General features: G+C 39.5%; 1 protein-coding gene across 1 annotated transcript in view; it reads left to right on the top strand.

The window, feature by feature from the left end:
• The window catches only part of LOC111226783 (X-linked interleukin-1 receptor accessory protein-like 2), a 153,696-nt gene extending 144,148 nt beyond the window's left edge, over positions 1–9,548 (top strand). Inside the window, exons 12-17 of the mRNA XM_022752094.1 lie at positions 5,267–5,412; positions 5,573–5,650; positions 5,771–5,887; positions 7,679–7,781; positions 8,777–9,000; positions 9,450–9,548. Coding sequence (XP_022607815.1) covers positions 5,267–5,412; positions 5,573–5,650; positions 5,771–5,887; positions 7,679–7,781; positions 8,777–9,000; positions 9,450–9,548 — 767 coding nt within the window. The remainder of the gene's footprint in view (positions 1–5,266; positions 5,413–5,572; positions 5,651–5,770; positions 5,888–7,678; positions 7,782–8,776; positions 9,001–9,449) is intronic.
• The last annotated feature ends 4,152 nt before the right edge of the window (positions 9,549–13,700 follow it).

Below are 13,700 nucleotides of genomic sequence, written 5' to 3'. Positions count from 1 at the left end.
GCCCTGATTAAATGCACAGTATGTAACTTCTACCACTAGGGGTCTCTCAGTCACAACAATAACAAAAGATTATCCACAGTCGTCTCTTCCTCTCCAAAACAAACAGTCCAGGTGATTTTAACCAGTAAAAACACTGAATAAAGCAGTTTCACATTTAAAGTCAGTGCTTCGCCAATGCTGTACGGCAGACATGGGACCTCAGAGAGGGTCTGGGAGCTAAGGGTGCTGCTAACCTTTGTTTTGATTGTTTCTCTGATAACTTATGAACCAGGCATTCAGGATGTTTTTACCGGCAGCTGAATTATCCACAGAGGTGTCCTCCTCTCCAAAACAAATGGAAGGGAATTAACACCAGTAGAAAAACAAATAAAGCCATTTGACTTTAAAAATCTGTGATGCACCTACGTAATTCAGGAGACACATGAGCGGCTGGGAGCTGAGCTGCCTCACATTTGCCTGGCTTTTTTCTCTGATAACTTAAGATCCTGACGTCCGATAACTAAAATCCTTCATCCAGTCAAAATATATAGTAGAAAACGACCAAGGTATATAAAATGTGTGTGACTTAAAACTGGATAAAAGTCAGTTTTAGCTTCTAGCAGGCAACCACAACACCAACGCATGCACATAGGGGATACGATGTCATTGGCCGGCGACCAAATAGCACGGACCGTTACAATGATTAAAATCACAGATTTCTCTGGTTTGAAAATTGCTGGAAACATTTGGGATAATGTAAGTGAAGAACTCCAAAAAGATCAAATTTTTAGACATTCTAATTGGGAAAAGTTACATATTATAACTTTAAGCCAAACAGTCTAGTTTTGGATGGAGTGGCACAGATCATTTCCTGATGTTCCACCAAAATCTGATTGATATCATCTGAGATATTAACAATTAAGTTTATTTTTCATCTGGACTTTACAGATACTGTATATCCACCATTTGTTGAAATGGTATTGGTTACAAATGCTATTTATGATACTATTTATTAGGTAAAGTGGCTATGTGCTTCAGGGAACTGAGGTAATATACTGTACCTGCTCAGTTCTTTAAAAAACATTATAAAACACATCAATAGTCTGTGAGGTCCCTGGTTAATTCCACTGAAATATCAAAGTAATGCAACAAATGAAATACCAAGCCATTATCCCCTGTGTATCAACATTTTGTCAACATGATGTTTTTCAACTTGTCCTAAAAACTTCTGAAAAGAAGGTAGTTGCTAAAATAACTTTATAACATGGCTAGAAAATAACAAACTAATGTGTGTTTTCTGCATTATTTAACATTTTCTGCTAAAATACATAAATAAATTTACTTAAATATGGTTCATAATGAATCAGCATGCCTTACATACACTGCCGTTGGCCAAAATTATGCCTCAGCTCCCACACACACAACATCACATCCTGACAGCAGATGAAAAAGTCACATTTCCTCCCAAATTGAGGGTTCCTCTCTGTGCCCCGAAAACATCCCAAAGACAAATGTCCACTGAGCATACCTGCACACATAACTCTGTCTAAGCTGCATATGAACTAAAGGTTACATAGTGTGGAGAGCAGACTCACTGAGAGAATCACGGAGACAGAGCGAGGTGCCTTTTCATTGCTTACCAAAGCCATTGACAGAGCAACATGGCGATGCGACCTAAAATACGCCATTCAATTATCCACTCCATTAGCCCTCCGAAATGAACAAGAGAGCAGGAAATAAACAACGGGAAGAGAAAGAGGTGGGGACGGGGTCATTGGTTTGTGTTATTTTATTAATTGATTTACATAATCCTCAGAAACAGAGAGCGGGAAGGGGAAGTGGGGAGCAGGAGGGAGGAGGGGAGGTTAGTTGTGAGGAGAGAAGAGGGGGACAGATAAAGAGAGGAAAGCAAAGGCAACCCATAGAAGAGAGAGAAAGGGACTGAATTTTGGGATGTTCTGTACTATTTGTGCCTCTCAAATTGAGCGTGAAATTGCAATGTGTTGTTGGAGAGTCTGTCATTAATTTAGTTAGCAAGTGAAGAGATGGTGAAGGAAAGAGACACACAGAGGGAGGGAATCCGTTGTTCACAGAGCAAATTTAAGAAATAATGAGCACTTTCAGTTATACATGTTGCAGAAAACACTGAGAATGTCACAAATAAATAATTAGAAATGGAACATTTTGGGAAAATAAGTTAACACTGGGCCTGGCACCAAACAATGGCACCTCAGTGAGGGTAAAAAAAGAGCATTTAAAGACTTCTGCAAGTATTGCATTGAGCTCTATATTGACTCATATTTATATTGACACATAAAGTGGCTCCACCTCAGATTTGTTCACTTTTCACATTACATCACCTGCCCATCCCCCTCTTCAAGTTCACATTTCCTCTCTGAGATATAAGTAAAAGCTGATGGTGGTGTATCAGCACAAGTCTGATCCCCATTTAAGAACCGACTCCGCTGTGCTGTGTCAGAGCCAAAAACCTTGCACCAGCATTTCTGTCACTCCACTGTATACTCCTGTCAGTCTTTCCTGTCATTTTATGAACAAGATGACTTGAAGGCTGCAGCCAGCAAGAGGAGGGCAGATACTATATAAGGAGGTTTACCTTACATACTCTAATATTAGATGCATTTTTTTTCCTGCCTCTTCTTTTTGAAGCTGTTGTAGCTTTTCTATACTATAAATAAAACCTCTCAAAAATCTCTCATAATTGTCATTTGCACAAATACATGACCATTACAGGAACAGTTCAATATACTTAGAAAATACACATATTTGCTTTCTATCCAAGAGCTAGATGAGAAGACTGTTACCACTCTCATATCTGTATATTAAGTATGAAACAAGTGAAGGAGGTGGTTAGCTTAGCATAAAGACTAGAAGTAGGTAGAAACAGCTAGCCTGACTCTCCTCTCTAACCTGACATACAAGATGGTTTGCTACTCAGAACCATGTGGCAAGGCTTCGTTGGAAACAGGAGACAACTTCCAGGGCTGAAAAATGAAGCCAACACTAAAGTGCCAAAAACTGTAGTTCCTTGAATGCCCACTTGAGTCTGGCTCCAAACATGAGTCATTCCCCATAGACCCATGTTAAAATGCCCAACTTTACAGCAGAAATAAACATGTTTACAGCCTGGTACAAAAAACAGTTTTGGTCTCTATAGCTAATTTTATAACTACTGTACGGGGGGGTGAATTTTTATATAACTCACCTGTTTACATATATTAAGCCTTAAAGATCTGCATAATTGAGGGCGTGGCAGCTTTGAGTGACAGGTGGGGGAGCATATGCTTGCCACAAACTGGCATGTACCAAAGTCTCAACTCACCACAAGCCCCACCTCTTTGCCCACTTTTGGATTAGCTGGGAGTTAGGCAGAGTCAGGTACTGCCAAGATGGCGACGGCGAGGAAGCCCACTCTGAGCTTCAAAACTGTTCTTCAGAAACCTATAGGTAACATCACAGAGGCTACATCCATCTTTACATACAGTCTACGGTTAGAAACTGTTTGGAAAACAACAGGCGTTCCCAAAAAGTACTTGACAGGTGATAGGATGAACGGTCTATCTATCAGCGTGTATAACAGGCTAGCGTCAACCAATCAGATTCTGCATCCTTCCCATTTTTTTCACTACCACCGGATCCAGTTTGGAAATCATACTCTTACTGAAGCCATTTGTGAGAAAAAGGAAAAGCCTTCAGCCTCTCAGCTCTTTGAAATACTCTCCAGTTCTGATATAACTGATGCTGTAGTAGCTTGTACACTAACCTCTTTCACCTAAGACATCTGTAGCTGCCAGTAGCTCCTCCCTCACAGGATGCTGATTGGCCAGAACAACTGTGGTTTGACAACTAGCAAATATCTTGGATATTGGCAAGATGGATTCTGGCTTATGAGAAATCCAGCTGCTTCGAGAGGTTACTGACTCTCCCCAAAGTTAAAAATAGCCTAAACTACTGAACAAATGAACATGATTAAGCATATTTCCCAAAACATTGAGCTAGTCCCACGAAGGACCACAAAGCTTTTTTTTTTAGCTGTTTGTTAAATGTGTTTATTGCTTTTTGTGTATTTTAGAGCATTTTGGAAAGAGGTGTGACAGAGAGTTGCACAGGAGGATTTTTTAGAAACAATAACATGAGACCTGATACTTGAACATGATAAGATATCAACCTCAGATCTGCGCATTAAATAAAGAGCTTAAAAGTCAAGATGTGTTTAGGCTATAAAAACAGGAGGCAGGGAGAACCAGTGAGCTTGCTTGGCTCTGTCCAAAGTTGCCTAATTTACATGAGATAAAAAAAAAACTAAGCACCTGTGTGAAAACACTTCATGCCTATTCAGTCCACTGCACACAGCTGTAGTCGCAGGAAATAGTTGAAGCACGTAATTCATGAAAAAGATAACCACAATTTATGTACAAGTTAAAGATATGTGACTCAGGGTGTTACTTGTTTTTTTTTAGTTTGAATAAAGCCATGCTAGCTTTTCCCCCCTTTAGCTCCGGTGCTTAGCTAGTGTAGCGTTAACGCCATATTTTAGAATTTACTCTCGTTGAAATGGGGCACCAGTCCTCTGGGAGGACAACAATGAATTATTTCATTGCCAAATTTATCAATCTCATATCGGAAGCCATGACTTCTTGATTCAATGGATCTCCAGTCTCTACGTCAAAAGAATACAGCAGGACAACAACTGGGTGTAAATAAAGGAGTTTATTAACTAAACTACTATCTACAGAGTAAATGCAAGGTGTAATAATCATAAAGATGAAAATAATAATGAAATGAGCAGTGTGATGAGTTGGCAATGGTGGGAGAGGATATGTTATGGCTATACACTATGGCTATACAGCTAATGATACTACATCTACGAATTAGGTTTGATGATTAAATATTGCTATATTTCGACATCAACCCAGTCATGAGCAGAGTGTTAAGACCGGCCTACTGTGAGTTGCGCTGTAGCTGAAGACCCTTGGCTGGTTACTTTTTTTTGTATCAGTCCTGTTTTATCTAACCACAGTGATGTTTACAGTTCTGCCCTATACACTATTGTAAGTATAGAAAAGAGTATTACTGAAAATGATGCTAACACATTCACTTATACCATAGATTCTGGCTGGAACAGTTTATTTTCTTTTATATTTCTAACTAGTAAATTGCAAGACACCAACCACATTTTGTTCTTCACTTCACTCTAATTGACATCCTTCTCTAACTCTCTCTTTTCACTCTGTCACTTACACTTTGTCTCCATGTCTCTCTCTCCCAGCCTATATCGAGGACTTGGCTCGCAGCGTGGAGCAGAGCAGACGTCTCATCATCGTTTTGACCCCAGAGTTTGTCGCCAAAAGAGGGTGGAGTATCTTCCAGATAGAGACACGCCTCCATTCTATGTTGGTCACCGGGGAGATCAAGGTATGAATCACAAAGGAAACAGGAAGTCAGTCTAAAAGATGAGGAAATGTGTGACATCAGCTTTTCCTGGCTTTGAGCAATAAAGAGAATTGCTCTGCTCAGAGATTGTCATATTCCTCTCTTCCCAAACACTTCTGCACCTGCCTTTCTGTGTGTCCAGGTGATCATGATAGAGTGTGCCGACCTGAAGAATGTCATCAACTACCAAGAGGTTGAAGCACTGAAACATACGATCAAGGTATGCAGAGAGAGGGATGAATGGAGGGAGAGAGGAAGGTGATCTGATCAAACACCAGCAGAATAAAACAATTAGAGAATAAAAAAAGAAATCTTTTCACCTCTCTTTTCTTCTCTCCAGGTTTTATCCATCATCAAGTGGAGGGGTCCTAAAAGCAATGAGCTGTCCTCTAAGTTTTGGAAACAGGTGGTCTACGAAATGCCTGCTAAACGCAGAGAGACATTGTCCAGACGCCAGGTATACTGCCATTAACAGAAATCTGAAATCATGTTTTACAGTCTTTCACAATCATCTACACAGTGGCACTGTTTGTATGAGAAAAATACTAAACTTAAACTACCAAAAGAAATCCTACAGTGGAAAAGTGCAAGGGCCACTTTTATTTTTTTTGCTAAACCTAACTGTGACTGTAAGAATAAAATAGCTTTGAAAAACAGATGAATTTGCACATCCTAAGAAATAATGTACTGAAAGCCTTTACCTTCTACTCACAGACCATGCATATGTATAGCTACAGGTGCAATTGGCAGAATAACACTGTCTTCATGGCGTGTCCAGGAGCCGAGGAAAAATACTGTGGAAATTTAGCATATTTACTTATGCTCCCCTGGGCAGCATACATCCACAACAAACAGATGGCCTTTGAAATGCCCGCTAAACACAGGTAATGTATTAAAATTGGAATCACAATAGGGGAAAATGTGCACATGTTTACCATGTGTTAACACCTCAGGTGGTGTATGCCCTGATTAGCAAAGAGATGTTCTCTCGCTGCTCGCTACATGGAAAATAATCATCAAGAAACAAACACAGAGTGAAGCATAGGACTGTAACAGAAAGGATCTTAATATGGCACCTTAACATATGATGTCGTAGAACTGGGACAATGATAATAAGAGTATTTATCACATTCAGACACTGTACATGTGCTCTTATCCTGCTTGTTAACACCAATTGTGTGATTGATTTATTTATTTATTTTTTACATTTGCAGCATCATTTTAATCTTTATGTACAAAACCGAGTTAAACTTTGGAATGTGAACTATTTTGCTTTGCTTCATTAGGCCATTTGAGAATGGTGCCATTCAAACTCACACAGTGCCCAAAAAAACTTACATAAAACAACTTTAAATTCCAGGGCCTTGTGAGTTTAAGTGAATACACAATGACATCCGATAGTCTGCTGTTATTCATGCTTGGAAAGCCTGATATAACACAATGAAGCCAAGAAGAGGTGAGGTGCCTCTTCAATTTATGGGCCAAGGAACACACTTCCTAACCTCTTGAAAAATTGTACAAGAGCACCGAAGAATTCAGGCGATCCATCATGCTCAGCAACACACAATGAATGGCAATCAGGTGCGTTTTGACCCCTCACTGTCGCCAAATGTTTCCGACCTTGTAGGATGACATTTTGTGGACTGCCTGAATCCCTATGACTTTTGTTTACCTGTTTGCTTGGATAATGCACAGTGTCAGTCTACATGAACCAAATACATAAATGCAACTATGTGAAGTTTAGCAAAATAGTTCAGACCAAAGGACACAAACCAGGCTATGATTTCACCCTCTTTACGTATTCGAAACCAATGGCTTTAAGATGTGGCAACTGTTTTAATAACTACTATACATGATTGTACAATAAAACAAAACCTTGTGTTTTTGTTTGGGAGTATTTACAGCCGTAGGACAATGTATGAGATATTGTCTAAAAAGTAAACTACAGTGTCGATGTTAATTGAAATGAAGGAACATGTGACCCAGCACAACAGTGTGGCACACTGTTTTTAATCATTTCTGGAGCTCCATGACACAGAGGATGAAGATATATGAAGGCTTTAGTCTTTTCATGGGATTTGTTGTTAATAAGAAGAACATAAAGTATCGCAAGTCTTATCTTTTCAGATAACCAATGTATCTCAGTACCTTTCCTGCCACAATGGTCATTTCAAAATTGGGATAAAATCTTCTTGACTGCTCAAATCTGCACAATGAAAACTATGTAATCGTGTTTCTGTGGTAATAGGTAATGGACTCCGGTGAACAGGGCCTCTTTGGTGACCTACAGACCACCGTCTCCACCATTGCCATGACAACCACCTCTGCCTCTCTGGCACCCCCTAATGAGAGTCGCCATGGGCATCATCAGGTCAGCTGTTTTATTTCACAGTAATGTTACTGCTTACAAACTTAGTGTTTTTGAAACCATGATGGACAATATTTTACATGTCCTTCCACCCTGACAATGGCCTGTAGCTGTGATCAAGGTTCAAAACAGACTGTCACAAGTTTTTATGGTAGTAGATAGGTATTAGTAGGTAGGGTAGTAAATACATTTAAAAAAAAAACAGCTAATAATCAAAAGTAATTAAAATTCTAACTGTTCTGGAAACACTGTTACTACTACTGGAATATTATAAGAATTGTATAGAGTTCTACAAAGCCAAATAGATGGTTAATAAATTAGTTTCACAAAACATGTCAGTTAAGCACAGAGTTGTTTCACGCAACAAAGGTAACAGGAAAACACCCCCACCACGGTAAGAAGGTAACCAAAATAACCTATTAATTTACTCGATGTCCCAAAATAAGAAGAAAATTTAATGGAATTGTATAGGATAATGGCATTCATTTAAAATGTAATGCAAACAATGATACACATGAGTTAGTTCATTTAAAAGTGCTTTGTACACCGTCCGTATAATTTTAAGAGAGGGCAGGCTGCACATGTGATGTTGCAATGGGTCCACATACAAGCACTATTTGACCATGGGTCTTAGTGCGGCTACAGCTGCTGTGGTGAATTTCCACCACTGTCTGAAACTACATCTAAAAACCCAAATCGGACTACGGAGTTTGTCTCTGGTGGTCAAAATTATAGTTCGCCTAATTATCTTAGTCCAAAGACAAGACTGTTTTCTCCTACTTTAAGCCCTTTCTACAAAAGAGGTGAAGTTTCAGCCTCCTTTATTTTGAACCCTTTATGAATTGGAGTTTCACAGTTATAGACGGACAATTAAAACAACTGATGTGTAAGGTTTAATTTCCTCCTTGAATGATATTGTTGGTGATAAAAAGTTAACAGAAAGTCATGTTTTTCCACCACAGGTTGCCTTGGCAACAGAGATCCCGGACTACAACCAGATGACCTTGCCACTGGGAGGGGGACACACGGCTACAGCTGCCCAAATGAGGCATTTCTGCCGCAGCTACGAGTTCCAGCTTCCCCCACAACCTTCCTCCCTGTCGCCTCCTCTCCCACCTCCCTCCACAGTGCAGTTCTCCACTCTGGGCCCAGGGGGGCGCCATGTCTATTGTAACATCCCCATGACACTGCTGAATGGACAGGTGGGAGAAAAGACAGTGCCACTTACCGTATGTTTTTGTTGTTTTAGTTGGTTTCAAGCATCCAACAGTGCATCCTTTTCTGTTGTTTGTGTGCATGTACTCAGAGTTTAAACACATTAAAAATGGAACCCCTCTTTTCTCCCCAGGGGTTCAGAGCAGTTCACTGGGGAACAAGAGGTCTGTTTGGATAAAAGAAAATGTAGACAGAAAATAGTATCTTCATATTATCCGACATCAAATATTTATTTATTCTAACAGACTGGGAAGTAGTTGTCATATAGAAGTATAGTTGTCATATATGAGGCATGGTGCACTACTGGCATGCAATAGTACTGTATATAATGTAAAATGCAGCACCTGTTTTTTCTCTTTTGAACTGTAGATCTTTTCTAAGACTTGTGCTCTGGGGGAGATTCCTGCTCATCACTGTTGTGCTGTGTGTTTCCCAGGTTCCTCAGAGCAGTACGCTTGGGAAGAAGCCAGAACTCCACCTGAACAGCACCTTCGTACCGCTTACCAGCAGAGAACTAAGCTCTGACATCTGGTAGATGTGCTCAACTGGTACTAGATACAGACCGGTTTACAGACTGCTTTTTCACTGGCTTTGGATGTGAGGTAGACTGGTTGGTCAACTGGTTTTCATTGGGTTTTTGGACTGTGTACAGACTTGGTGTCAGGAGAGACTTGTTGTGGACTCGTTTTGAGCCATTTCATCCCATGCTGTGAGCAACAGACTTCTTAAAGACTGCCTAAGTCTAAGATTCACATTTGTAATGGCTGCAGATTTCTTACAAACAGATGGATTCAGATTATAAAACTGATTGACTCACTGCATTTGGACTTTCCAACTAGTTACAGACTGATAAACTGTGTAGCCGTGACCATTTTAAGGAATGCTATTATACAACGTGACTGGTCAAATGAATTTGACTGGAGAGAGTTTATAGACAGATATGGACATATGGATATAATGAACTGAAAAGGTCCAGGATACTTAAGTGACAATTAAGTATCCACAGACAATAGACCTGTTTGTCGAGCAAGCTACCACATTGGACCTCGGAGCACAATAAACGCAAGTATCTCGTAATCACGGACAACTCGCACACCAGCTGTGAAAACCAGTTGATTTGTCACCTGCTTAACTACTCGGAAATATCGGTCTACTGAAAAGCAAAAAGTAGCGTGAATGCCAGTCAATCTCCTACCTAGGTGAGTTCTCCGAATATCCATCTACCTGTTGACTAGGTGGTTTGTCAGTAAACAAGGCAGATTTCAAGCAATGATTTTGGAATACCAGTCCACCTTAAAACAACAAGTCAACCTCTTGAAATGCAACTCCTGGCTGGCTAGCTAGCTAGCTACCTAGCTACCTGGTTTGGCTTGCAGAAGCTGAAATGGTTGACTTTCTGAGATGGTTGACTGGAAGAAATTCCAGCAAGATAATAAGAAGTGATGCATAAAGCAATGGCTAAAACTCATTTTACTGAGAAAACACAGCTAGCTGGAGTCAGTGGAAGCTAGCTAGTTGTGTAAACTAGTTGACTAAAAGGCTAGTTACTTCTTGAGCTAGGAGGAAGAAAACCAGCCAGCTCATCACCTTGTAACCCAGTTAACAGCAACCAGTCAACTCGTCAAGAGGCGAAGTGGCAAAGAGGTGAACTACCAACTTTTACCACCGAGCTAAAAGCATAAAGGACTTGGCTTTTTCTATTTGCATGACCACCCATTTAGATAAAAAAAATAATCAAATAAACATAGATAAAAGAGTAAATGACACAGTCATTTGTCGCAGCCTCTTTTCATACGGAGGAGAATAAACGTCTTATGTTGATACGGTATATTTGTTTTCTGTCCAGCCATGAAGTATTGATAAAAACTGATAAAGGGAAAAAAGGAGGTGTCCCTCCAAAAACATGTTTATTATTTATTTTGTGTTGTTTCATTAAAAAGTTTATCCTTTTAGAAGTTTGGTGAGAATTTTTACCAGGCTTTGTTTTTTAATATTTGTTTGTTATAATAATCTCTGTACAGCTTCCATAACTTATGCATAGACCTATACATGACAGTGATTTGTTCCCTACATTTTCTGTTAAACACCCACATTAAGTGTGTGACCCAAAGTGTGACCCAGAGCCGCTTTTTGCTTTCATTCTTTTCATCTTTTTGTCGCTGGATGGATGGATGGATGGATGGATGGATGGATGGATGGATGGATGGATAGATGGATGGCAGTACAACACTGCTAACAGACTGATGTTTTAAACCCATCACTCTGGAATCGAGACCACTACCAGTCAGCCAAAGGGGGCTTCACTGCAGAAAAAGCCGGACTCCAAGCTGAAACAGACCACATTCTTCTTTGTGAGCTTTAAAAAAAAAAAACAAGATTATTAACATAATATTTAAGCAAAGTGAATAATGTTTTGAATTTACACAACGGTACTGTCATTGTCTTATTAGAACCAATGAATTCTGGATATTTGAGATTGTTTGATACAATAATTAATTATTTGAGTTGTTATATTCGATGGCAATATACAGTATAGTGGTTGTCTTTTGATTTCTGCTCATTTCTTTGACTATTCTTTGGATATATTGGTTGAAATAATTTAACTGAGAGCAAATAAAAAGTATATGAGTTGTTTTATACACTTTGAATAACTGTCATCTGACACATTCAGCTGTTATGCCTTCTTTCTTCTACTTCCTTCCCACTTTCCCCTTCTCTGTTTTCATTCGCAAGACTTTTTCTTATAATTTCACCTGTCATCTTCCTCTTGTGCCCAGCTACTACACACACTCACACCATTTAGTCCTCACTACTTCCTCTTCTCCCACAGTCATTTAGATTTCTTAATAATTGCCCTGCTCATATTGATGGTTTTGTTAAACTTTCTGTTCAGATTGGGGGAAACAAAACTTTGGCTCTCACGCAATAAAACCAGTTTTACACTTTGCTGGGCTAATCTGAGCTGAACTGAACTGAGGTACAGTGAGTCGAATAGGATTTGAACTGTGTCGAGCTGGGACTGCCAAAAGCTGCAATGTTACATGTGGTGTTAATGCAAAAACATATTTTGCAAAACCTTAATTGCTTCTTTGTTATTAGTTGAGCTAAGGGTAAGACAAAAACATTTAAAAATGTTATTTCTGAAATATTTTACCAGTTTTTAAGTTGTTATGGAGTTAATTCATTGCATACCATATACAGTTATGACCTTGCTATATCCCACAGAGGAATATGTTAACCTCATAACCCCCTGTGCTGTATCACAATTAATGAGTTAAATGAAACATTATGTCTTTCCAATCAATTAAAAACATGATGGCAACAAAGTTACTGTAAGTATGTGGTTCCATAGAAATGAGTTCCAATTCAAATCTATTCAATGAGCAATTATGTGTTACACAAGAAACAGCTTTGCACCAGTGGGTGTGGTATTTCTGGCCTGAAATAGCACTGAAATGTACACAATATGTACATATTTTAAAATAAATGAGGACAACAAGCTAAACACTGCACAGGTAAAACATTGCACTCATCAATAGCCCTTAGGTCTGGGGACCATCAATGTCTGTACAAATCTCATGGCAATCCATCTAAGAGTTGTTGAGATACAGTTAAAGTAAAAAATGTCAACCTCATGGTGGTACTACAGGAAAACGTTTCACATGAGATTATATGAATGTCTATGCACATTTCTTGGAGATCCATCCAACATTTGGGGTGTTTTGGTCTAGACCCAATTGGCAGACAACTGACCAATCGACAATCGATATTGACAGGCAGTCAATCAGGAGCAGGCAGACTAATCCAAAAGGCTACAATAAGGCAAGGTAAACCAAACAGTTTAATCTTGATTTCATCAGACCACAGAATCTTGTTTCTGTGAAGTGTATCTTCCTGTACACAGTCTGAGAGTCTGTTAGCTGCTCTTTTGCAAACTTCAAACAGCTATTGTGTGTCTTTGTCCAAGGAGAGACTTCTGTCTGTCCACTCTGCCATAAAGCCCAGATCGATGGAGTACTGCAGGGATGGATGTCCCTCTGGAAGTTTCTCCCAACTCCACACAGGATCTCTGGAGCTCAGCCACAATGACCATCAGGTTCCTGGTCACATGTCTTTCTTTACTCTTCCCTTCTTCCCTTATTGCTCAGTTTGGCCTGGGCAGCCAGATCAAGGAAGAGTCCTGGTTGTTCCACACTTCTTCCACTGAATAATTATGGAGGCCATTGTACTCTTGGGAACCATCAATGCAGCAGAATTGTGGCTCAACATAATCCATGACTCTGAGCTCCAGGCAGTTTCCCTGCCCTGTGGTTTGGTTTGCTCTGATATGCATTGTCAGCTGTGACAGGTGTGTGCCTTTCCAAATAATGCCCAATTAGTTGAAATGACCACAGGTGGACTCTAATCATGGTGTTGAAACATCTCAAAGATGATCAAGAGAAATGGGACGCACCTGAGCTAAATTTCAAGTATCATAGTGAAGGGTCTGAATACTTCTGTCAATTGGATATTTCACTTTTTCCTTTTTAATAAATTTACAAAAAAAATAAAATTTTCTTTGTCATTATGGGGTAGGGGGCTGGTGAGGGAAAAAAAGATTTTTATTTATTTTATTTTGTTTTTTGCATAACACTGCAACAACAAAATGTGAAAAATGTGAAGGGCTCTGAGCACTTTCCAAATGCAC

The sequence above is a fragment of the Seriola dumerili genome, unplaced genomic scaffold (genome assembly GCF_002260705.1).
Source record: "Seriola dumerili isolate Sdu_G_001 unplaced genomic scaffold, Sdu_1.0 BDQW01000161.1, whole genome shotgun sequence".
NCBI lineage: Eukaryota > Metazoa > Chordata > Actinopteri > Carangiformes > Carangidae > Seriola > Seriola dumerili.
This window is presented reverse-complemented; position numbering and strand designations above follow the sequence as displayed.